Source organism: Rhagoletis zephyria, unplaced genomic scaffold (genome assembly GCF_001687245.7).
Source record: "Rhagoletis zephyria isolate East Lansing unplaced genomic scaffold, Rhagoletis_zephyria_1.1 Rzeph_scaffold_03231, whole genome shotgun sequence".
Classification (NCBI taxonomy): domain Eukaryota; kingdom Metazoa; phylum Arthropoda; class Insecta; order Diptera; family Tephritidae; genus Rhagoletis; species Rhagoletis zephyria.
Window position 1 is genome coordinate 6,838 of NW_016160314.1, and position 26,334 is coordinate 33,171.

The following is a 26,334-nucleotide window of genomic DNA, read 5'->3' on the forward strand; positions in this document are numbered from 1 at the left end:
TGCCCGAACTTCTTAAATGACCGCATATATGTAGTAACTTAACTTAAACGGAACCTAGAACTTAGAAAAACAAAATGAAACAGATTTCGACGGGCATTATGTTACGTTAGGTTTCGGCTGTTCAATTATAAACAACATCCATTTACGAGAATTTTAAATGAGAGCCTGTAAGTTACCTTAAGTTTCCATAATCCGACCATAAGCCTGGTTACTTAATTTAGAAGAAACATCCTGAAATTCTCAACGTATGCATACAAAGTATTTTCGCATGACTCCTAGAACTTAATTTATTAAAATAAATAGCTTCAAACTTTTTTCACTGTTCTAAATAAGTATGTATCTACTCGTATGTACCATATATTAGAACGCACCAGAAATATAGCATTTACATATGTAAATACATACATATCGCGTAAGAGCGCTGTTAGATATACTAGGGCTGTTCAGGATCTTGCATTTGCATATTTCGGCGCATTTCATTTGTACATGCACAACTATAAAATTCAAATGATTGGCATTAGTTGTGTTCGCGTAGCTGTTAATTGTTCATGTTTAACCAAAACTTACAAAGTAGGGGAAATTGAGAGAGCAAAGTGACATTTCATTTTGAGGGGAAGCTGCTGGTTTCTGTTGGAAAAATTTTTGCCAACAGCAATTTGCCAACAGGAAAACAGCTGATCAAAAACAGCTGGTTGGCAATCACGCAAATCACAAAATTGAATTTGATGGTTTGGAAATTAAAAATTACAAAATGCGACTAATTAAACTTGTAAGAAATAAGTAGTTATTTGTTTAATCAATAAACTGTGTCAGTATAACACTTTGCAATGACTTTTCGTACGTTTTAAATTTTACACTTTTGAATGTAAACAAAAATTATATCAGCTGTTCGTCTAACTTGCAAGTTTCTGCAAATTTTCTGTTCGCGTACTATTTGGGATATTTTTCTCTTGTGAGAGAACAGATGACATTTTGCCGGAATTTGGCAGTTGGTTGGTTTTTACTGGAGATTTTAAAGGAACGCACCTATTGTAGCAAGCATAAAGTTAGCAAATGCAAATATAAATGCAAATCCAAGACCATTTGCCCAATACCCTGAACCTAATCATTAAAAATAAATTTCTTTCAGAAAAGAGGTGCGAAAAGATTCTGCTGAAATAAAAAAAAAAATCCAGAAAATGTTTGAGAATTTCTAATTTCTTTCACAAAACGTCCTTATATTTTCAATATTTTTGACAATTGTCCTGATAAAACTAAATATATTCATCCTGAATCCATATTTAAGCCCTAAATTGCTTAAAAAAAAAACCTGAGACAAAAATTGTTTAGTCCACGAAGCCGCTCGAAAATAGTTTTTACGAATAGGTTGAGAATTTCAAGATGATACGATTGGAACCAGGTCACTTACAAAGTATGTATACAAAACGTGAGTATTTCTTTAAGGTGAAAGCTGTGGAAACCCAAAAATAACCGCGTCCTCCCTTTCCCAGGAAATTGAAATACAAATGGATTGGTCTAAATCATTTGACATTACAAATCGGACGTACATTTTTTTGATCACATATGCTGCAGTAAGTGCGCTTTGGATAGTGACGTCGCTGCTTGTTTTGGGTGAGCTTTATTTATGCTTTAATACATACTTATATGCAGGTCCGTATTAATATGTGCGTTATTTCAATATGTTTTTCTTCTGTTATTATAAAAGTTTATAAAAGCATTTGGTATTGAAATGAGTTTATATCCAGGATTTAATCGGCAAAAATTATAAAACCAACTTTTTAAAAAAAGAAAAACACAATCAAATAACTAAATAACACTACCTTTTTGGCCGATACTAGCTCCGGCATCGGCCGATTAATCGGTCGGACTCTAGTTACATACCAGTATAAAGTAGATTTTTGATCAATTTAAGTTTTGAAAATAGCCTCCCTCATACATAATTATTTACTTTAAATGAATTACAATTGTAAGTTAACTTACAGTTTTTGAAGTGAAACTTCTTTGCCTTCGGTTAGAAGTAAATGTGGCTCTAATCCCAATCAAAAAAGGGACGGAAAGTATGCGCTGCCCCCTACCTTTTGTCCCTTTTTTGTCACGATTAGGTTTAAGATTAAGGTTGAGATTTAGATTAAAATAACTGTTCATTACTATGCAGAAAAATACTCATATAATAATATAATACACGAAGGCATTTTTTGTGAACGTCATCAGATCTGCACCGTACGCTCGATTTTCAAAACTGAAAGGTCAAATTGAAGTGGTTAGCCTGTAGATGTGAAACAACGTGTTATTTTTCTTTTAAGCTAGAGCCAAGGCATATCAAACAGGTAGTAGTATTAGAGCAAAAACAACATTTGCGTGTATTTTGTTATTGCTTCTGGTATCGAAGTGTCAAAAATTGTTCTGATTTTTTCTTCTAAATCAAAGCGCGCCACGTGAAACACGAATAAGAAATTCAAAATGGAAAAAATTAAAATTGTTGCAACTTTCTATCGTAGTAAAGTTGTTTGCTTCTCGAAGCTTCTCGATTTTAACAATTTGGAATTTTTGTGAGAAGTAATTGAAAATATTTGACATTATCGAGACCAAATAATTTCAAAAAAAAAATCAAATCTAGCTGCTATACTGATACTACTTGTTCAATGTGCCTTGGCTAGAGTTTTTTTTTTATCTGTACAGAGTGATTTGAAATTAGAGAAACCGAACAAAGGGAGACCACTCTCCACTCAGAAACGGGTGAACGTATTTAGATGAAACTCGAATCGCTTATTTGGAATATTTCTAGGGCTTTAAACATGGTTGCCAGATCTTTAAAATGTTAAATTCAATTTCGGCGTACGAGTAATAGAGGAAGAAGTTTCACTTCAGTGGCGCGTGGGAACCACACACTATTTTTTGTCTAATAGAGTCTCTGGGATGGAAACCGATGCCGTGAAAAAGCTTCTCATAAAAGCCATTTGGCGTTCGAAAGCGGGGTAAAACTGTGGGTCCCTCCATTTGTGTTATAACATTAGGATGCACACCCCAAATTGGAGGAAAAGCTCGGCACTTAAAAAAATTGTAAGCGCCAAGTTATTGTTATTTATATTATTTATTATTATGTTATTATAGTATTATTATTTATTATTATTATATCTATTATTACGCTACCACTTAATAGATTAAAGAATAGAAAGTTATATAACGTAAGGCTTCTAAATTAAAATTTCTGCATTTTTGTTAATAAAGAAAAAAATTAAATTAATTAAATTAAAAAAATGTTTAACTTCGAAATACAAATTTTTAAAACCAAAAAGAAATATTTTATTTGAGATTTCACATGTGGATCTAATCATGCACAAGATCCTATTTTGTCATTTCAAGAGTGTACGAACTAAGAGTGGTGTTTAGGCGACTAATAACACCTAGTGCCTAAAGGTATGCAACCGGATATTAAAGGACGTTTGTATATACAAGCAGGTACAAAGCTGTATGTGCAAACATTTTGTATTACAAATTGTTTATGCATATGCACTTCTCAATTGCCGCAGAACAAAGCCTACTAAAGTAGTTAATTGCTGGCACCCCCAAATCATGCTCAACTTGCTTGACGCATCAATCCTCAATGCTCAACACTCCCCCCTTGATGCATCACAACTCCTCCGGAGTTGTCTCGCGGGGCAGAGGTGGTACAAGAGTTAACTATGGGTGTCAGCGCCTACCCAAATTTTTGAACATATGTATGTACATAAATACATAACCGGTGCTCAACAATCTCGCTTTATGCGTCGCCAAAAACTCCTCCGGAGTTTTCTAAACCACATCGCTATAAGTCGCAGGGACTCTGCATGACTTACAACCATGCAGAGGTGGTAACTAATGGTTATCATTGGTCCCAGCGCCTACCCAAAACAATTTTGATTGAATAAATTTTTGTGTAAGCAAATTCATCCTGGTCCTGCCCTCCCACTGAATTAATCAAGTGGTTAGGGTAATACATAATTTCGTACATATGTACATACATACAGACACTAGAAAATGCTTAGCACCGTCAGCCAAAAAAGCTATTAAAAATGAACGCGATTTCTTGGCATCTTGAAATTTTCACTTTTACCTACTTTAAATTAATGGACTACAAAACTGCATACCTAAAAAAGTTTTAAATTTTTTGGTGTAATTGTTAAAGTTTGTTGAATTTTCATAATTTTTGTAAGAAGTTTGAAATGTGGATTTATGTGGTTTTGATTAGGTAATGTGCTAGGCTTTTATAAGAGACAAAAAAACTGTAAACATTAGATTAAAAAAATAAGAAAACAAAACGGGCCAAAATGAAACTTAACTTAATCAGCTGACCACAAGGGTATATAGATAATGGACGAGTCCGCGCATGCCCCCCTCCTCCCCTGCGTCCACCTCAACTAACAAATAAAGTTTATCAGCACTGTAAACCTACCTCTGACAACTGTCCCACACATAGCTGTCACGGGTGGGACATGCTTCTCTCTTGAATTATTCTTATCTAACTAGGTGGAAACGACAATGCAATTGTGGTAAATATTTGCAATGAATTTCTTACATTATGTAACAAACACGAAACACAACCTCAACTTATGTAATTAAATATAACCACTTTTACCATTTTTTTTGTCACACAATTTAATATATAACACAATTTTATTAAAGGCAGATGAGTTCAATTATTTTATTATTTTTTTTTACCAAAAACTTGAATTAAGAATCGCAAATTTTTTGACAGTGCATTCAACATAACCTACTTCAAACTCAATCAAAAAATTTACTTTGAACTTGATTTCAAAACGTAAAAAAAGGTAATAAAAGTGCATTTAAAGCTTTTTGTGTTATTTGCTGGTTGATTCAAGATCTTTACAATTGTCTTATCCACACGCTTGTTAGTTTTATAAAGAAAATATGTAATTTTTGCACTGAGGTTCACTTTCTCATGGAACCTGCCAAATCTATTTATTATACAAACAAATATTATTATACAAACAAATATTGAACGATATACATACATACATATGTAGCTTCGGTGTGTGGACCAGTTACCAAGTTGGTGGCGGCGATTTCATTTTGGCCATGGTTTTCGATTGTAATCGGAGGATGTATTCTTGATGGCGTAGCAACTGGTTATCACATATACGACCTTATACACACAACGGTAAGTAGTATTTTCGAATTGAACAAAATTATAAGTATTATTTCATGTACATATGTATGTATGTATGTAATAAATACCCAACGGGACTGAAAGTTAGCTGCTCCCCCCAAAGGAGCAAGTACGAAGCAGTACAAAAGCAAAGGCAAAAACAGATTTTTAAATTTCTATCAATGCTCAGAAATAAATATCATTTTGAGTAGTAAGATAAAATATTTTCTTTTGAAAAAAAGTTAATTTATCTGCAAACATGTGTGTATGTATGTATTTTCGTATGTATATCACATAGAAAAGAAAAAAAGATGTTTATAAGTACACTTAATAAAACCATCAAATGGTTTACAAAAACGCCATTATTTTATTAAAACAAAAAGATAATATAAAAATTAAATTTTGCATGCATCGCTTTTTAAATGCGCGTAAAAATTTAGGAAATCGCCATTGGCGATTTTTGGCGATTTTTTCCCCTTAATAAATAAATTTTTCCGAATTATAAAAATATACAAAACTTAGTTTTCCACGATAATTTTACAGAAGAGGCTAATGAACTGCTTGATAAACTTGACTTAACAATCATTAAAAGACTGTCAAAAAATTTTGATCACCCTAATCGAAGAACTTTTGAAACGATTACCTAGTCAATTAAATACTTTTAAAAAAGCTTTGATTTTGTCACCAGAAAAGTTCGTGAATCACAAGATGGCGAGTTTCAGGGACCTGCCAATTCACTATTTGACTTTGAAGTAAAGGAAAGCAGCGGAAACTGGATATTGAAATCTTTTAACTTTCCCACGGAATAACTTTTCTCAGAACCATTCCATCCGACTCTGCAGAATTTTGGATAATTGCTTACGGAGTGAAAACCGCAACAGGCAATAAAATGTTTGGAAATTTAAGTAAATTCATTTTATTATACTTGCCGCACTCACATGCTTTGCTGACAAAGCACAACAAAAACTAAGATTCGGAATAGGATGAGGTTGGAAAGCCTTAATTCAATAGTTCGAATAAAGTGTTATATGAAGGAATAATAGTTTCTGCTGCAAAACGTTTCCAATATCAAACAGTGTGTTATCAAGGTTGAGTAGCTTAATATATGACAACAACAGAAATGTAAATCATTCAGACACTATAGGTGATTTTAAAGAAATTGTGGAAATAGCTGATCTCGCCTTATTATAGGTTGTTATTTAATTTTTAGCGCCGAGCTCTTAAAAGCGGATTGTGCGATTAATCAATTAATATGAGTTATAATAAATTTAATAATTGCGCAGTCCTATTGCAAAATGTGTTGAAACAAATATTTTTAAAAAGTATGCGTATTTTTAAAGAAAATTGTTTGTACATCACTATTATATAAGTGATTTGTGTTATTTATTACTAACCCTTAATTAGGCGCATAAAGAAAATCACACAAATAAAAGTGTTGAAAAAAAGAGTTTTCAAAATAAAAAAAGTGGAAAGGGAAAGGAAGTGTATATTAACAAAAATATTAAAGTACTCTATTATCGTTAACTTAAAAACAAAAACATAATTTCGACTTCAAACTTAAAAAAAAAATTTAAAACTTACTTCCGCAAAAAAAAGTTACGTTAAGACTGGTTTTCACTATGTCATATTTTGACACCAAAATTTGGCGACATATTTTGACACAACTTTATCTCCTTTATCCATACCTTTGACGATGATATTATGGACCAAAAACTGCCAGATAGCCGATTTCGAAGCGCATGTACACGACTAAAGGACCTATAAAATAAAATTTGGCTCAGAACGAGAGAGTTACAGTGGAAAGTACGGAATCGCTTTCTAGTAAAAAGTTGTAACTTCTGACAGCTTCAGCATAGCCTCCAAATTTTGCTTGTAAACTTTTGCTTATTTTGCAAGTAACAATCAGCCACTCAGTAAAACAAAACTTCAACTAAATCACTAACGATCAATATTTATAAACACTACAATGTGTAATATCTATGAAAAATCTCAAAATGAGTTCCGGGCCTGCGCATTAAAAAAAAATAAATAAAATTGGTCTTTTCACAAATTAAGTTTTATTTTAGATAAGAAAAAATTATTTTGGCAAATTTTCTACAATGCAGGCTGCCATCCGACCTAGCAGATCAGTCTTAAGAAAAGGTCAGAAAAACATTATCGGTGTCCAGATGAATTTTCCTCCGCCGGCCCATCTTCGAATAGAAGGCAATCTGTTCAAGCGTTGCCTTGCTCAACTTTAGAAGTAGTAAAAGCTACTAATTTCAAGAATGGACTGCCTAGGATGACTCAGAAAGATTTTACGTCAATATGAGTTTGTCTGAGCTGGATACACTATGGTTTCTTCTACACTTTATCTTAGAATTACATATCTGTAGAATACAAAAATACCATACGATTTACATAGTAAAAAAGAATCGACCCACCCTTGTGTGAACAAATCCAATTTTTGGCAAAAAAATTTCAGGTACGCAGTTTTCAGAACGACGATTCGCGGTTTTGTACTTTAAACGACGATATACATATTTATATTTACGAGTACTATGTAGGTAGATACAGTACATACATATAAAATAATTATTGCATTTTTACTTTAGACGGTAGAAGATACCATTTACATATATTGGAGCGATACAACGAACGATGATTTGATGGCTATCTTAGAAAACTTCGATGCCTATTTCGTGACACCCGCTATTGTGATGACTTGCTTGAGCTCTCGTTTGGTGCTTATATGGCTGCTTAACATNTTCGGACGGGATTTTGCCTNTCATTATCCCATGTTCTGGCCAAAAATGTAAAAAAAAAATAGCAATCGTAAGGACTGAAGTTGACTTAATTTTTTTTTTTATAGAACTCCGTATCAATGACAGCCGAGTGTGTCTCAGAAGTTTCTGGAGAACGTCGTAATTCTGGCGCCGCAAATTTTGGAAATACTGGAGTGCACAATAATTCACGGCTGCCTGTAGAACTATCTAAGCAAGCCCACCCACAGGCACTACCAAACGAAGTGCTTCGTAGTTTAAATACTTCACCAGAGTATTCAACGTCCCCTGCGCCTGTTATAGTTCGCCGACTTTCAACTGGTTCGACGACAAATGACGTTGGACAAGAGAAGCCAAGTCAGAGCAATATAACTTATCGCAATACGGACACTCATCCGGATCGTCTTGACTACCCTGGCACGAAATCGGGCCCTGTTTCCCCCATTTCACCGCCAGGCGAAATACAACAACTTTCAATAGAGACACCGTTAAATAGTCGGTATACAAACGCTGATCTTTCGCAGTTATCAAATCACCGTGTAACCGCGGAGCTACGGAGCCAGCTCCCATGGTCATATACGAACATGCTGGGAAACCCGCAAGTCCCACCCAAGCCCCAAAAGCCACAGTATCCGGAGATTCCAGTGCCGGACTATACAACATAAAAAATTATGTTTTAATATAAATTTCTAACTCTTGTAAATAAAAAAAATTAAAAGTCATTATATGTACATAAATAAAGTCCATATATGGGCAAATCTAAAAAATAGGTACACTCTTCAAAAAAAAAAAAAAATTGTATTTTTAAATTTGTGAACACACCTATGTTTTATATATCATTTTATTCGTATTCTCTTCATAAATCGATTAGTATAAGTGTAATTTATTTTCATCAAGTGCTTCAAAAGTTAGACGAGGAATAAACAAGAAATAGAAAACAAAAAAATAAGCTGGGTTCAAATTACGTTGCTCATGCCGTAAATTTTGAGCAAAGATTTTGAAAGTTTAACTCAATTAATTGGAAGGTTCTAAATTCAATGGCATTTGCAAATTTTATTCTTGCTGCCATGGCAACCGCACACGGTTTATTGTCGTGACCTTAGAAATGCAACGAATATGCAAATGCAAGAGCATATGCAAAAGATCCTGAACAGCCCTAATAATTATATGAATCTTTTTTCCAAGATTTTAACAATTAAACAAATTTGGAGAGACTCCCACCAACTATTGGTACCAGGGACTCAAAATTCTAAATCCGGCCCTGGCTAAGTTATGCATGTGTACCTACATTAGGCCTGGGTAACGGCGCAAATTTTTTGGCGCTGACACCCTAACTCCAGCGCCACTGTCGGAATCAGCACAGTGTGTTGGCTCATTTCCTTTATTGCTGCACGCTGCACCAAAGTGAATTAATACAAGGTGATATCGGTTGAGAAAAAAATTAAATATACCCAAGTTCAAAACCCAAAAATACAACAAACCCATCATTTTCACATTCAGAAGGACCGCGACGAATTCTAGCAACACCACCTTGTATAAATTCGCCGCAACCGGAACATTTACGTTGTGAAAATATGGCAGGTATCCTACTTATCCACAAGTTGGATGGATCTACCGTTAGTAAAGCTTAAAGATAAGGCTTGGAAGATCTACGCAAGGCTAAGAAGCCGTAACAGCAAGAAAAAAACCGACTTGGACAAAAGTCCACGATCGATGAATTAATGTGGATAACTTTTGAGTATTTGTAAACACTTTCTTATATAACATTTAAAATACATATCTTTGATATTGTTAGAAGTTTAAGAAGGGTTCAAATTATTAAAAATTGTATATATAATTTAATTCATTAACAAATCCCAAGCAGCGTCCTCTTCTGTGCCTTTTCCATTTGTGGCGCTCTTGTTTGGCACACTTTTAACGTCAAGACTATTGAAACCTTCGCACAATTTTCGAGAAGTAGTTTGAAGCTTCATATTTTTACGTCCGGAAGTTGTGCTCAATTCATCACCGCGACCTTTCGTTTGTTGATAAGAAGTTTGATATCCGGTTGAGTCGAAGCCTGACCAGTCATTATCGTTCGATTCACTTAGTTGGTTGTGGTATGAATTCGACTGAGTAATAGTTTGCTTTGGCGCACTATTTTCCCAATCCCAGTCACCGCCACCTACAATTATGGTTAAATGACATTATTGGAAAGGTAATACATATACATACGTATGTGTGTTTGTACATACATATGTACACTGGTGGTCTCATAATTAGGCATAATACTTTGCGAGTTTTTTTTTACAAGAATACAGTTTAAAACCTTGTACAAAATGTATAAAAATTCGCCGAATTTCAAAAAATTGTAACCAAAACTTCAAAGTAAAAAATCTATCTGTATATATAAAAGTGAATGTCTGTTTGTCTATTACCTTATAACTTCTGAACCGCTGCACGGTATCGCACGAAACTTTGCAGTTATTTGTTTTTACCTCGGGAAGGTCATAGAAGGCATAGAGAAAAATGGGCAGTACTAACTAAAATTTTCATGTTGTATATCTCTTGAAATACTTGTGGTAGAGCATTGGAACATGCTGTCGAGATAAATTAAATTAATTCTATACTCTTGGGGAAAAAATAGGCGGTATTGGAAAAGGGGGCGTGGCACCTTCCATAGGCGTGAATTATTTAATCAGCTCTAACTTCGGAACCTTAAGTCACATGAACTGGAAATTTGGTATGAAAATATATCTATGGTAGATGCTTATCTTAAGGTATATATAAATAAGTTTGAAAAAGGGGGCGTATCACTTAACATAGGCTTGGATCTTTTTATCAGCCATAACTTCGGAACCACAAGTCACATGACCCCTTTAATTCCTTCTGACGTGGGGTAAAAGCTAGTAAATAAATAAAACATAAATGCTCAAAAATTCGTAAAGTCGTTACGTGGCCACAATGTATATATGTATATATGTATGTGCAAGCCATTAATATTTACAACCAATGGAATGTGATCGTTGGTAGGAATTATCATTTGCACTATTGTTGTTTCCAACTGCATTAAAGTGATTAGGTGCAACGTTACTCCCTCCAATGTTGTTCCAACCTTTTTTTCCAATATCTGTCACCTGAAAACATGAAAAAAAAATAAAAATTATATTGAAAATGCAACTACACAATTCCGGAATTCACACCTAAATTAAACACAAACCTTGTAAGCTACATCGGAAACGTGACCTTGGACGGTTTCTAGCAAACCGCCTTCTTTGATCTAGAAAATTATTGCAAAAAATAAAAATAAACTACACAACATTGTAATCAAACCCAATTCAATTTCAAAATTACTGAAACGAAAGAATGATTCAACAAACTAGCGTAGATATCACAAAAGCAAGCGCGACAAAGGAATACTATCGTAAAAATTAAGTATAAAAATACCAGAACAGACCTTTGACGAAGCCAAGTTTACAGTCGTTACAGCTTTCTCCTTTGCGGTGCTGGCAATTTTGGATGCCCCTGCCGAAAGTAAACTCCAACCCTATGCAATAAGAATAAATTTACCAATTTCATACGCTAGTTTTAATTAACCCTTATCCTACCGATGCCAATGATGAAAGCGTAGTGTCTATAATTTCCTGGGATTGAGTTTTCGTTGGTGGATCGCAAGAATACCCGAAACCAGAATACTTTCCACCTTGGCTTGGAGGCAAGTTGCTGGAATTGAAATTAATAATGAATGTAAATATGAGCCATTCTTTTGCAAGTCGGAAGGATTTCGCAAAAAAAAATGTTCATGTCTCCGAACCGCTTAAATTTTTTTTGTGAGTTCTATACATGAAATAAGCTAACACGTGTTCGAGGATTTTTTTTTTTCTTTGGAGATATATGTCGAAGTATGAATTTTTTCGTGATTCTGACTAGTCATGTACTTCTTCAAATCGTTATATCTCGGGTTCTGCTCATCGCAGAGACTTCATCTTAACGTCATTTTAAATCTGAAGAAACGGGTTTAACATTTCTACATATAAGATGGTCAAGATGAACTTTGATTTGCATAGTGTAGTAAATTAGGGATTTACAATTATACCATCGTAATCCTTGTTTAACTCTCTATAAAAAACGTGGTTCAACAAAATGGGTATTTTTCAAGAACTATTTTAAAAATATTTTTGTTTATGACGAAATGGTTTATTTTGTGAGAATCAACAATTTTTTGTAATTTGTTTTCAAAAACGTATTATCTCCGAAGAAAAAAAGGAGAAAAAATAACTCGAACACGTTTTAGCTTTTTTCAAGTATAGAACCCATAAAAAAATTAGAAGCCAATCGAAAGTGTGACACCAAAATTGGTGTCCGATATGAAAAAGAATGTCTGATATATGTATGCATGTATTTGTAAGTACCCCGCAAACCATTTTTTCAGAGTATTCTGAATTATTGAGAACGTTTAAAGGATTCGTAAAGATCTCATCCGATGTTTTGCAGAATTTAATAAAACAAAATAAACCACACTTCGATTCTTTTACGAAATTTCGGAAGAAAATCGGTAAAGTAAATAAAATTATAGTTCAAAAAACTAAAACCTCCCTATTATAATTGCCATTCGTACTGTCATCAGGTATGTACCTGGAGAATAGAAATCGCTGCATCTTTTAGGCGCATCAATATTACATAGTTCCATCCCGAGCTAATAAAAGGAAGGTAAAAAAATAATGCTGCTATGTGAAGAATTTCTTGCAGAAGTTTTTCAGAATTTTCTATATTTTCCGTACAGAAATTCCTTTACGAGTTCGTGTCAACCACTTCATATAATTCTCTTTGAAAATTCGAAAAAAATCGTTACAGAAATGAGATATTCCTAAAGATTTCGTTAATATTTCGGGAACTTTGGTTCGCAGGGTAAATACAAAATGTATAGTATGTGTGTGCATGTGTACATATTGGTGCCGATAAATATTAACAGTGAAAGTTGGGAGTATACTTTACAAGAAAGCTATATAGATTTTGGCGATATTTGCGGGAATATTATTGAATTATGTCTTTCACATTGATTTTTGAATCGCATTTAAACGTCTTCACCAACATTCGCAAGCGTTAGAATTAAGTAACCTGTTATTCTTTTTTGGCACATGTGTAAATATATTCGCTTCAATATAATATTTACTTTTTTATTTAAATTACAAGGAATATTTAAAAGAATTTTATAATGGAAGCGGGTTTCTGACATAAATATAATAAGGGGATTCACCCTTGTATGGGGTACGGATTGCACAGCTTTAAGATAGGAAAACCGGTATTTACTTGCAATCCGTGAACCATGCAAAAATTTGCAAGACTTAATCCCCCTTCTCAGTCCCAAAACTTAAGCGGTTATTGCTATTGAACAAATACATATCGACCCCTAACCACCAAAAATATGTAAGCGACATTTTTTTCACAATTTTCTTTTTGATGCAGAAATGTTCATAGCATTTGCATCAAAAATAAAATTTTGAAAAAAATTTCGCATGTGATTTGCAGAATCTGCATGTACATACATATATACTATATCTGTCTTTAGCAGTAAAACCTACTCAGGCCGTGATGCGTTCTCAATTTTTCGCCGCTCGAAAAACTCTTCTTTTTGCTCCTTGAACGCTTGCGTATTAAATTGCTGATAACTGTTTGTATTACATCCAGCTCCCATATTTGCATCTGTCTGATAACCACCGTCAGAACTATGAGACAAACTGCTTTTAGAATGGGACATATATCGAGCATTTTTATCATCTAAGCTTCCACCGCCGAGGCCAGTGGGAACAGAAATACGTTGTTGTGCTTCCGAAAAGTCCCATGATTTGCCCTGAGCCAAAGAAGATATTTTGTCCCGGTACAAGGCAGCAGCATTAGAATTGTAACGTTGAACAATGGGTGCACGATCATCCCAATCAGGTTGATCCTCTAGAAACTCTCGAGCCTTGCTATTTCCGCCAACTTTCATTTTTTCCAATTCAATATCCTTCCACTTATCCATAGTGACAGAACGCACAAACGATATGTGCACGCCTAGGCCTCGATGTTTGCCTGAGCATTCCAAACATATCCATATACCATACGTCACTGAAACCCACTGGGGATTATGGGTACCGCACTCAAAGCATTTCTACATATAAAAATAATTAGTGATACTAATTTGGCCATTTATATAAAGTTCACCAGTGAACCGGAAACGAACCGAATTTTCGTCTTGTGGTTTTAACTCTTGAAGANTATGTGTACCGCACTCAAAGCATTTCTACATATAAAAATAATTAGTGATAGTAATTTGGCCATTTATAGTGAACCGGAAACGAACCGAATTTTCGTCTAGTGGTTTTAACTCTTGAAGGACGCGACGTGTACGTGGGCTAGCCATTATGAAAATTTCTTTAAATTCATTTGAATAACATATGCACGATGTAAAATCTTAACTCAACATGTTTTACCAGTAAACTTTTTATTGTCAAGTATGAAAAGAACAAAAAGTAATTTGTTGACGTGTGACATTCAGTGTGCTTGCCTTCATAATTTATCCCCTTTATAAATTACCCCTTTTCGACAGCAAATTTTCCAAATATTTTTGCCAAGGCGAATTTATACAAGGTGTTTAATATCAAAATGATGTGTTTGTTATAAACACGGCGAATTCATATTACAACAAACACACTATTTTGACATTAGCCGTCATCGATTCGCCAACAGTTAGCGAGTGGGGAAACGAAAATAAACGAAATACAAATCAGCTGTTCGTAAGTTCGTAGTGGAGGAAAATATGTTTAATACAATTTTAATATCGGGTCCCCCAGGTAAACATATGCAATAAAAGTAGTACATATGTATATGTATTATTACATACTAACAATTTAAAGGTGTGGGCAAAACTACGTTGGTTCGAAATATATGCAAGGAGCTAGCAGTGTCTTACAATTGTTTTGGTTTTATTACTGAGGAAGTACGTTGTGACCAGACCTCTGCTCGCATCGGATTTGATGTTGTAACGTTTCTTGGCAAACGCTCTATCTTAGCAAGGTTTGCATATTGATCATGGAAGGAAACGTCATAATATATAATTTTTTTTCAGAGAGCGGTCTGTAAATACAGAGCGAATGCCAAAAGTAGGAAAATACTCGGTTTACATTAATGAATTTGAAGACTTAGTACTTCCATTACTTGATTACCCTAATTCGAAACAGGATCTATTAGTTATAGACGAAATTGGAAAAATGGAACTAAAGAGTGAAAGATTTGAGAGAGCTTTAATTAAATTAATTGGTAAAGTTCCAATTTTGGCGACAATACCATGTCAATCGAACGAACATCTTAAACTTGTTGAATGTCTAAAAAATTCTTCCACATCCCGTATATTCGTAATAAACAAAAGCAATCGTTCTGTTATTCAGCATGATATTGTAAAACATATTAAACAAATGTTAAGAAATTAGACAAAAAAGCCGAACATTTAACTTTAACACGGTGTACAATTTAGAATAACGTAGTATTGTACATATGTACATTAGGGTGGTCCAAAAACAGTAAAGTCGGAATTGCAATGCTCTCACCCCCTAGGATGGTTCTATATCGAAAAAAGTATACCCCTATTTTATATTTTGAAATCAAAAAATATATAGAGATCGCTCAAACCACTCAAAGTTTTCCGCGTATTTTTATATGGGAAAAATAAATTTTTTCGTAGAAATGGTAGAGTTCTTGAAAGTCAATATTTTTCGATCGGAAAACTCGGGTTCTCTTCAGGAGACTTTCAATAATAATACCCAATTGTTTATATAACTTATTTTTTAATACTAACGATTTTTTATTGGTCGCCCCATTGAATTTTTCGGGGTTTTTGTGGGTTTTTGGTGGACCTATAAATTATGGTTGCAATGAAAAAATGCTTAAATAAACAATTGGGTATTATCATTGAAAATCTCCTGCAGATAAATGGAGTTTTCTGGCAGAAAAATATTGATATTTAACTATTCTATACCATTTCTACGAAAAGTTTTTTCCCCATATAAAATACATGGCAAACTTTGGGCGCTTTGAGCGACCTCTAAATATTTTTTGATTTTAAAATAAGAAAATAAGGGTATTTTTTCGGTATAGAATAATCCTAGGGGGTGAGAGCATACAAATTCCGACTTCACTTTTCACATGCATTTTTGGACCACCCTAATGTACATAACAACAAATTATATCGTCGTTTAAAGTAGAAAAACCGCGTATCAAGAAAATGCAAAAAAAAAAAAAAGGGAGATTTTATAGGAGAGTATTTCAAAACGGTTATCTCTTTTATTCCTAATTATCTCTTCTTCTTATGTCTAAGTATCGATATTTTAGTATAAATGGAGAAGGGCTTGATGCCAATAGCTTTCGCTGAGCAAATATCTTTTTTGCCACAAATGTCAGTTACGAGGTTTTGCAGAACCACTATACTTGTACTTTAAACGACGATATTATTCCACTGTGTACAAATGTAGATTTATTAAAGTTCCTGAGATGATTGTGAAGTCTGTGGTTTGGGTTCACGAATTGAACGTTTTCTGGAGCGCTTAGGTGATTTTTCAAAATCCATTTCATTGTAAGTCTGTTCGGTTGCTCTCCACACCATCTCCTGTCGCTGTACGAGTTCGGGATATCGTTGTTCAAAATCTTTATTAGGCGAGAGGAGCAACTCCCATTTCTTTTCAGAATTCAATCGAGCAACGGAATGAAGAACCTCTGCAGCTTCATCAGGCGGTAGTTGTGTAGCTGAAATTACTTGACGACGGTATAGGTACTTCACACGAGAAAATCTAAAAAGCTTTTCAAACAACAGGAACACAAATTTTAAACCAAGGAGGATTCAATATTTTATGTAAATTACCACATAATCTCGGGCGCGTATCATCAGTTCAGCAGACACACCATTTGAGTTGGACAGTGTATCAGCGGGGTATATTATATCCGATTGCGGCACCCAATTACCATGGATTAATACGCCGACTTGAGGTAAAGCTCGCAGTACCTTTTCACTTGACACAGTATAATCACTGGAATCTTGAAGTATGGAACATAGGTCCTCGAAGCTCATCATTCGTACTGTTAAACACAATTATAAGTAGATACCTAACCTAAAATTAAATAAAACTTACCATCTTTTAATACAACTTTAAGCTGATCTATAAGAGCCATTGATTTTAAACGAGCTTTGCTGATAACCTTAGGAGGAAGCACAGCATCAATTCCTTGATCTTTTCCATCGTCCGGTAAAAGTTTCTTCACATACTTGTGCGAATCTAATTCTAAAGCTAAGTTTATTTGTTGGTTTGTTGCGAATAACTTTTGCCTTTCAAGCTCTGCCGTGGGCGATTTTCGTGGATGCCAATATGTCTCGCACCATGATTCTTCATTGCTTCGTTTCATAAAGTGTGCATAGCCTTGCTTTTCTTTAGCTTTTGTTTTTTTGCTTCCTACACCAGTTTTGGCAAACTTGACAGTCACTTGTTGCAATTCTTCCTCATCATCCTCATCATTGAGCGCCTTTTGTTCGGCTTTTAAACGCTTGTCTTCCTTATCAAAATGTGATAACGAGGGTCTTAATTGCAATATGTTTGCCACAGGTGTCAAATGCAATTCCTTATCTGAGAAGATTCCAATTACGTACTTATCAACGTCTTCCAGAGAACGTGTGCTAGTGAACGCTTGTTTGTCCATGATACCACGCTTAAAGGTTGGCCGGTCACCCTTTATTTGACATTTACCATCAGAGGCTAAAGCGAATTTTTCACCTTTAAAGCGGTCATAAAATTGGGAATCAGTGTTCAAGGCGAAGTCAACCTTTACTTCCTGATTTAATGGTTTTACACAGCAGTTTACTACAGCCGAATTGTCAAAGTTGCTTATTTGCGTCTTTGTTGGATACTGAAAGAGATATAAATTCTCCTGGAGATTCTTTGACAGGAAAACAGGAATCTGTAATACATATTTCTTTAAAACACATTTTGATCACTTAAATTAAGCCATACACACCTCTTCTATAATAACATCATCATCCGCGCATTGACTCAACATTTTGTAAGACAAAAAAAAACGTAAATAATAACCAAAATCGCTGTTAAATGCCAAGGCGAATTTATACAAGGTGGTGTTGATGGCGAGTTTAGATTTTCGCCGCGGTACTTCCTAATGTCAAAATCAAGGCGAATTTATACAAGGTGTTGTAAACAAGGCGAATTCGTATTAAAACAAACACATCATTTTGACATTGATAAGTACCGCGGCGAAAATCTAAATTCACCACCTTGTATAAATTTGCCTTGTTAAATGCAAAATAAAAGTTGCGTTCCCCAACTTTTCTGTGTTAAAACCTGTAAAACTGTCAAAAAGCAAAAGAAGCCAGAGAACTGAGTACGGGAACGCTTTCTGGTAAATTTCTGTAAATTCTTGCAACTTGCGAGTTAGGGAACGCAACTAAATTTTAAAATTCAAAACTCAAACTCACACATACATTCTCATTTTCAATCCCAAACAACAATTGTGAACAAATTTTTTTTTATTTTAAATTTTATATGACAAGGCGAATTTATAATATTATAGGCGAATTTATAATTTGCCTTGTTATATGATATTAAAATGTTGGCAAACAAGGCGCATTTATACCCTTTAGAACGAAAAGGTCAATAGAAGGATTTTATAATTAGTCTGTTCCTTTGAACTTCGGACTAAAACCTGTGGAACTGTCAAACTACAACTTTACACTCTCAAAAGAGAGTAAAAGGAGAACAGATGCAGAAGTGCATAGGAACGCAAAAAGCACTATTTCCTGTAAAAACGTCAGACGGTTTGTTTACATGTCATTGGTACTACACTGATTTGGCTGAAATATCACTAATTAATTATTAAAATCTATACATATTTAAATATTTCGTTGTTTACTTCCATTTTTTAACAAATATAAGGTTCTTTGCTTTCACCGCTTTCTGTTTTTGTTTGGACATGTAAATCAGCTGATCGTTTGACACTTTTCATGAACTTACAGGAAAAAAATCTCCGGACTAAATCCTGTAACTTCTGACTAGGAACAGTTGCTCAGTTACTCTCTCAAATGTGTTCCCACTTACAGGTTTTATGTCAATAGGAACGACTTCCTGTAAGTTCTGACTAAATCCTGTAAACCGGACTGCTATTGGAACAGACTAAATTAGGGTACTCACAGTTTACTTCTAAAGTTAAAAGGTGGCAACTTTAACAAGATAACACACTCGAACTGTGAGCAACCCTTATGTTTAAATAAAGTATTAAGTTAAGTCAACAATACCACGCATTGCTAGACCGTTTGCCTTTCACGCGTTTGTGTTTAGAGAGCATCAACAAACCACATACATATTTCTCTCTATTCTCTCTTCTCTTTTTTATACTCAGCTAGCACAACGCAAAAATAAAAAAAAAAATAACCTTTGCCAGCTCCAGGCAGGCGCAAAGAGAAACTTATGTACAAGCAGCGCTGCGCCCAAAGCGAAATTCATGTATGTATGTTGTCACGTCACCAAACGGGTCTGGCTATATGTGACCTCCTACCAAAACAGTGACTTGTTTAGGTGGAGCCCACACAAATTCAATGGCATCTGCATAGGAACGGGGGAGCAGGTGGTCAGACACCGACCATACCCCACCGATGGCATAGTCGGATAGAAGTAGTCCAGGCTAGAAGCATCGCCATTAAACAAATCCTTTTTTTTTGCAAGTCAGAGAAGTGTACGTTACAAGGTTTAGTTTGACAGTAGATTCAGTTGGCCTATACTTATATATAATTTTTTTTCTTCTTCAAGTCCGAATCGCTTAAAGCAATAAGTGCTTGGAATGCAAAGAGACGTTGTGACCGCAAATGTCCAAACAATTGTGTAGCATAACGCGATAGATCTTCAAAAGAAATAAATAAATAATCCACCGACATTTTTAGTTACAGAAAGAGCATACGCTCCCACAGGAATGATAAGGTCTGCTCCAATCACGACTATAAATTCAAAAAAAAAAAAATAATAATAATAATAATAATAATTTGAAACCCCGAAGTCATCTGAACCTCCCGCATGTAAATCAGACGGGTTTAAAGAACAAAAAGAGTAAATTGAGGGCTATAGGTAAAGATATCACGCGGATGAAAGGTGTGTCCATCCCATACAAGACGCGCTCTAAAACTAGAAACGCTGCTATGCATTCAGCGAATGTGCCAAACCCTAAAGCGCCATGCGCAAACGACCCAGCGTTTATAGATCTCTCGGATCGAATTGGGGGCGGTAATGTTGGGGCAAGTGGTGGAGATATTAGGCAGGGAGACTCCAATAATTTACCAGGGAATCAAGATCGCATTACAGGGGCGGGCCCAAAACAACATAAAGAGTTGCAAATAACCCACTCAGTGGGAGTGCCAACACCCACCTTGACCTTTCCCCATCCTCCGTCCACTAACAATAGCGACGCCAACCTGGTGTCCTCAAACAGTTTAACCAACGCGAGAGATTTTCGCAACGAGTTAGCGCCGGTTTTAAAGGAAATGGTGGCTGAGGTAAAAAACACTCTCTTAAAAGAGATGCGCGAGAGCTTGCCCGGTTTGAGCAGAACGACAGGTGCAGAAATGGAATCGTCAAGGTTCGGTAATAGATCGCGAAATCGGAACAACAAAAGAGCAAGACACAACTCCAGTATCGATTCGTTTAATTCCGGACGCTCAGGAGAACTACATAGAAACAACAATATTAATCAAAACCATACAAACAGAAATAATTACGGTGCAATGTCCCATTCGGCTGCGTATGCATGCGCCTTCGCGGAGCCACCACCACCTCGCCAACCGCCAATAGCAGGTGCAGGGATTCCAGCAGCTGTCTCCGAAGTCGCTCGTCCGGCATCTGGAAGAGAAAACAACAAGGAAATTAGTAAATCGGAAATCAATACCAAAAAGGGGAACCGCCGGAAGTGAACAACCGGAAAGAGCGGTCCAAGGATGGGTGGGCTTCCTGTGAGACGATATGTGCAGATGACGATTGGAACATCCGCCTCGCCTCAATGTGGCCAAGGGTTGAGAACCGCGCCAATAACATATGCTGAGCTAGCATGGGTAACCACATTGATGGCAGAAAAAAAGGCGGATATGCAGGTACGTGTACGTGACAATGTATATACAAGCAGCGATAGATGCCAGTTTAACACAGAACATAAACATGAGACAAAGTCTAGTAATTTNAAAAATAACCTTTGCCAGCTCCAGGCAGGCGCAAAGAGAAACTTATGTACAAGCAGCGCTGCGCCCAAAGCGAAATTCATGTATGTATGTACAAGCAGCGATAGATGCCAGTTTAACACAGAACATAAACATGAGACAAAGTCTAGTAATTTTGCCCAAAAGTGTTATCTCTAATTAGTATGGGAACCAACAACAAACAAAGTTACCACATGGTAAAATGTTTTAAAGTTACCAGGTGGCAAAATTGACACAGTAGATAATATAGAACTGTGAGTACCCTAAATATTAAAACAAAATTGAACGTAAGAAAACAAAACATATTTGATGTAGACAACTTAAGAATTTTATTTTTATTTGTTAATATTTTTTGTTTGTCTATAAATTTACAGTTTTTACTGCGATAAAATCGCACAGATGTGTGCGTACTTGCGTTTTCGAAGCAGTAACGTCTGTAGCATCAAAAACGGTGCGGACTCGTTGCGACAGAATCGCAAAGGTGTGTGGATGCCTTAGCTCCCAAAATTATTAAAAAATTCAATGGAATGTAGAATAAAAATATGGGTAACAAATGCAATAGGAAATTTCTTTAGAATTTAAAAAAAAATTAAATTGTTTTGCTCCACCAGGACGAATAGGTAATTTTTAAGCTGACAAAGTTAGAAGAACGAAATTCGAACAAATATTGCGAAATTTCAAGGATAAAATTTTAAAATGACATTTTCAATATTTACTAGCCCTTCTGCGCTAGAAACTTGAATATGTTTAAATTCTACAGGATTTCCTCATTAATTTTATACCCTTACTTCTTCTCTAAGCAAATTTCTCTGAATTTTTTAAATCATTTTTGAATTACTGACGTCAGCGTGAAAAACTAGAAACGCAATTTTACTATATTTGCCCATGGTTCCGCGAATATATTGATATTTGTGTCTAAAATTTACTATCGCGCGGTGTTATATGTACAGTGAGCTAGACATTTATAAAAAATATTAATTATTAAATAAAAAAATAAATATGGCCAATACTGGTCAAGAAACGGAGTTTCTATTATTGCCATCAGTGCAAATTACAAATCCCTAAAATCCCGGGATTACTTGNGAGCTAGACATTTATAAAAAATATTAATTATTAAATAAAAAAATAAATATGGCCAATACTGGTCAAGAAACGGAGTTTCTATTATTGCCATCAGTGCAAATTACAAATCCCTAAAATCCCGGGATTACTTGCCCAAGAATCCCGGGATTTTCGAGACCTTAAAAAGTCCGGGATCCCGGGATTAACATTCCTAATACATACATATCGTAAAATAACGTAACATCATCACTGAAATGGAAAAAGTCGTGACTTTTGTTTTATAAAGCGATGTGGGGAGTTGTAATTCGATAAAATTCATCATAGCAATCAAAAAGTAAATTTTGAATTTTTTATAAGTTACGACTTTTTGCATTTCAGTGACGATGTTGTTACGTCTTTTTGCATTTCAGGTGAAGATATGTAGTCTATAAGGGAGAACCTCGAAAACTACTTTACTGATTTGGACGATTTTCTCTAATATATTCTGTATCGACAGGAGAGTGACCTTTGGTATTTAGAATTTTATAGGGTTGCCACCGGTCTAAAAAATTATGTATCCGCACCGTTCGTTGGATTACAAAAAATTAGGTATAAAATAAAACGGATTGGCCTCTAGATAAGCACAAGTGTTTTATTTTTTTTAAGGATTTCCAACTCTTTAAGCAAATTACTATATTCAATCTTAATAAACGAAGGTATCAGTTCGGCACCGTCACTGTCAAAGTCTTTTCAGACTTAGCCTCTAGATCTGGAATAATATATTCGGCCCTATTATGTTTTTTGATGTTAATATTGATGTAATTTTTGCATTAAAAAATAGCCCTCATGCGTCCAACTAAAGCTCCGCCATTTTTGCGAGGAACACCTCTCCTCAAAAATACTGTGGTCAGCGTAGCTAGAGTTGGATTTACGAGGGCTATTTTTTGATGAAAAACTTACATCGACGTCGACGTCGACAACCATAATAGGGCCGATTATCTTTCGAGTAGGGTTGCCAACTGTTTAAAAATTATATATATATGAATACCACCGTTTGTTGAATAACAAAAGGACATACCAAATCAAAGGACATAGCCTTCCTTACATAGCATAAAGCCAAGTCGAGATTTTTTGAACACGCTATTCTCGAGAATTACTTTACGGGGAATTATCTTTAGTACTTAGAAATTCTATAGAGTTGCCTCCTGTCTAAAAAGTATAAGATTCGTTCGTTGAACTACCAAACGTGAGATGTCAAATGAAAGGGCTTGGCCTCTAGATGTTCAGTAATGTATTATTTTTTAAGTACCACATTTTTATAAATTATAAGATCTTCACCGTTCGTTGGACTTGAAAGAATTTTTAAAATCCATTTATAAATTTTGAGTATCATGAATGATTTTTTTAAAACAAGTTAACATAAAACGCACCACTTAAAAATTCTCAGTTAAATTCATATTTTTGTTTCTTTAAATAATATCAAATCAGCTGGTCTACTGATACTACCTGTTCAATGTGCCTTGGTTTTACCATAAAAATCTTTTAATAAAATATTTTTATAAAAATATAATAAATAGTCAAAAAACAATTTTGACCACTTTCTCTTTCCTCTGGCCCGTGCACTGAAAAAATGCGATTGAGTGATGTTTCGTTAATTTAGCTCCGAAACGTAACGAAATTATTTTGTTAAATTTATAGCTCATTAATGAAACGAAATGATAACGTTTGTTGAGCATCCCCTGGCAAGGTTTAAATGTAACTTACTAAATTCAAGCTCCATGCATTCAATTTATGTACATATGTATGTGTATCGAACCGATTTCTGAAGCCCCAAACCCCGGATTATAACAATATACTATATAAAAGCGGAATTCGGCGAAAATATTTTCTCCAAAAACGTTTTCAGCCTAAATATGCGTTACAAATTTATTGATTTCTAAAGAGAATTCAAAATCTAATTTCGATGGATTAATCTAAACATTATTTGGCATTGTCCAACGTATCTTCTGCGAACTTGAGAGTTTTCTTTTTGGTCACCTCAGATTTACACTTTTGATTTTCGATCCGCTTATCCAGTGAATTCAATATTTGAGTCAACTGCCACNTTTGGCATTGTCCAACGTATCTTCTGCGAACTTGAGAGTTTTCTTTTTGGCCACCTCAGATTTACACTTTTGATTTTCGATCCTCCTCTTATCCAGTGAATTCAATATTTGAGTCAACTGCCATAATGCCTTCAGGCCGTGGTATCGTATAATTTTGATTGCAAAACATGTCAGGTACCACATTAGAATGAAATATATTATTTCGTCAAACAGCAAAATAATTGCTAGTATCACTTCCAATGAGTTCATAGTCGCTTTGTGATGGTCCAACCACTCAACAGTATGCTCGTTAACTCTTGCTTCTATTCATTACGATTTTGTAAGCGCAAGTTACTAAATATACATACATACATATATCGTCGTTTAAAGTACAAAACCGCGTAACTGACATTAGTGCCAAAAAGGATATTTGCTCACCGGAAGCTCCTGACATCGAGCCCTTCTTCTCCATTCATACTGAAATATCGGTTCTCTCCTACAAAAATTTTGACAACCTCTTCCACCTCGAGGTTTTGCATTTTCTTGATACGCGATTTCGTACTTTAAACGACGATATGTATGTATGTATGTATGTACATACAACAGACGCCTTCGATTCGCCACTTCTCTGCTCGCTAAGTTTGAGTTCCGCTCGCTTTACGAAAAGTTTTGTATTCGAAAGCAACAACCATGTTAGCTAGCAGCGATAAACGATGGTGTGTTTGGTTGTACTCGCTAACTGTTGGCGAATCGATGGCGGCTTATATGGATTCAAATGTTTTTAATGTAACCTTTTAGACTGCCCAGCTCTATAGTTGAGTTCACATCGATTTTAAGGCAGTGAAATACGTCATCCCATTTTCGATCTGCTGAGAGTTTATCTAAATCCTTACATTGAGAGGACATTTTTGGAGCTACTATTTAAGCTAACTTTTTTATTCTATTTAGTTTTTGATTTATTATACTGACGTTCCTTTGTTTTTGGACAGGAAAAGCACTGTATCGTTCGTTACCCATGGCACAATAATTACAGGTATTACAGGTCTTGCCAGTGAGTTTTGCTTCACATCGAAATTCGTGCTCCCTTATTTTTTTAAAGTTTCATAAATTGTGAGTATTCTCAACGGCCTTGCCACTTTGATAATATTAAAACAATAAATCGGAGTATTTTCTTTCCCACATTTATACCAATTTAAAAATATTTCAAATCAAAAATCATTATCAGTGCTTGGTTTTTTTTTTTACTTACATGGTTCGCCCCTTTTTTTTTATTAAAAATATATAAAATGTGTAATGTTAAAGGAGACTTCATTGAAATTGTTCTTTTTATTTTATAATAAAAATCACGAGAGCATTATGTTGTAATTTTTTCATTTTCTTATTTTGAATGAAATCTTGCGATTTAAAAATCAAATTCTAAAGAATGCTCTTTTCAAATAAATCGTTTTATAATCGCCAATTCCATGTGAATAAATTTTTCTCATAACGTAACATGCAAAACAAAAACAAATTGGGAAAAATTATTTTTGTTTTGCTTTATAATTTTTGGGAATATTTGTTCACATGAAATTCGTGATTCGTGATGAAATTCGTGAAAATTTACTTTTAAATTTCTCGTCAGATTTTGCAAAAAATTTGGCTTTGTGGTTAGCGTATCACCATTAACTTCAACAAATTGCGAATTTAAAATTTCCAATGTATACAAAAAACTTGAATTCGGCTTGCGCATAACGCCCTCCGATAAGCAATTAGCATAAGTATAATTTTAATCACTTTCTTCATCCGTTCTGAAACATAGATTCGTCAAGCCCATTTTGGAGATTATGCATTAATTTTCAGATTCATCATATTCGACATCTTTGAGTGGACTGATGAAATCTTCTGCTTAAAAAAAAAAATTTACTGCTCGTGATCAGGTAGCATGAATTTAATGAAATGTCATAATTTTATTAAAAGTCAAATGGTTAACAACAACAACGAATGTCATTAAATGAAACTACCTTCTTTTTTGTATCATGAGCGGTTCTACCTTCTATTTTTTTATCATGGATTCAA

At 34.8% G+C, this 26,334-nt stretch overlaps 5 protein-coding genes across 7 annotated transcripts; 2 read left to right on the forward strand and 3 right to left on the reverse strand.

The window, feature by feature from the left end:
* Positions 1-1,443: 1,443 nt before the first annotated feature.
* On the forward strand, positions 1,444-8,625 carry LOC108368639 (uncharacterized; the record flags this gene model as incomplete). The annotated part of the gene is given in 5 exon segments (XM_017623530.1): positions 1,444-1,611; positions 5,025-5,158; positions 7,741-7,897; positions 7,900-7,940; positions 7,998-8,625. Coding segments are annotated over 5 exon segments (1,076 nt in total), but the record flags the coding sequence as incomplete, so codon positions are not given.
* A 1,022-nt stretch (positions 8,626-9,647) lies between these two features.
* ArfGAP1 (ADP-ribosylation factor GTPase-activating protein 1) lies at positions 9,648-14,427 on the reverse strand. 2 transcript variants are annotated; one of them, XM_017623526.1, is made up of 7 exons: positions 14,231-14,427; positions 13,470-14,038; positions 11,496-11,610; positions 11,345-11,434; positions 11,108-11,167; positions 10,895-11,024; positions 9,648-10,072 (listed from the first exon to the last, which is right to left on the reverse strand). In XM_017623526.1, the coding sequence occupies exons 1-7, from the start codon at positions 14,288-14,290 to the stop codon at positions 9,747-9,749; spliced, it is 1,350 nt and encodes a 449-aa protein (XP_017479015.1). In that variant the 5' UTR covers positions 14,291-14,427; the 3' UTR covers positions 9,648-9,746. The 2 variants fall into 2 exon arrangements, with proteins under 2 accessions (XP_017479015.1, XP_017479016.1); XM_017623527.1 differs by lacking the exon at positions 11,108-11,167 and having other exon boundaries at positions 14,231-14,423.
* Positions 14,428-14,626: 199 nt separating this feature from the next.
* Positions 14,627-15,380, forward strand: LOC108368643 (nucleoside-triphosphatase THEP1). Its single transcript, XM_017623534.1, has 3 exons — positions 14,627-14,720; positions 14,784-14,943; positions 14,996-15,380. Exons 1-3 carry the CDS (start codon positions 14,687-14,689, stop codon positions 15,354-15,356), a joined length of 555 nt encoding a protein of 184 aa, XP_017479023.1. The 5' UTR covers positions 14,627-14,686; the 3' UTR covers positions 15,357-15,380.
* A 697-nt stretch (positions 15,381-16,077) lies between these two features.
* On the reverse strand, positions 16,078-18,035 carry Polr3E (RNA polymerase III subunit E). 2 transcript variants are annotated; one of them, XM_017623535.1, is made up of 4 exons: positions 17,926-18,035; positions 17,049-17,883; positions 16,781-16,995; positions 16,078-16,717 (listed from the first exon to the last, which is right to left on the reverse strand). In XM_017623535.1, exons 1-4 carry the CDS (start codon positions 17,965-17,967, stop codon positions 16,400-16,402), a joined length of 1,410 nt encoding a protein of 469 aa, XP_017479024.1. In that variant the 5' UTR covers positions 17,968-18,035; the 3' UTR covers positions 16,078-16,399. The 2 variants fall into 2 exon arrangements, with proteins under 2 accessions (XP_017479024.1, XP_017479025.1); XM_017623536.1 differs by having other exon boundaries at positions 16,081-16,717; positions 17,049-17,868.
* Positions 18,036-20,679: 2,644 nt separating this feature from the next.
* Positions 20,680-25,347, reverse strand: LOC108368640 (uncharacterized). The gene is made up of 3 exons (XM_017623531.1): positions 25,071-25,347; positions 24,300-24,602; positions 20,680-20,804 (listed from the first exon to the last, which is right to left on the reverse strand). Exons 1-3 carry the CDS (start codon positions 25,183-25,185, stop codon positions 20,680-20,682), a joined length of 543 nt encoding a protein of 180 aa, XP_017479020.1. The 5' UTR covers positions 25,186-25,347.
* Between the last annotated feature and the right edge of the window lie 987 nt (positions 25,348-26,334).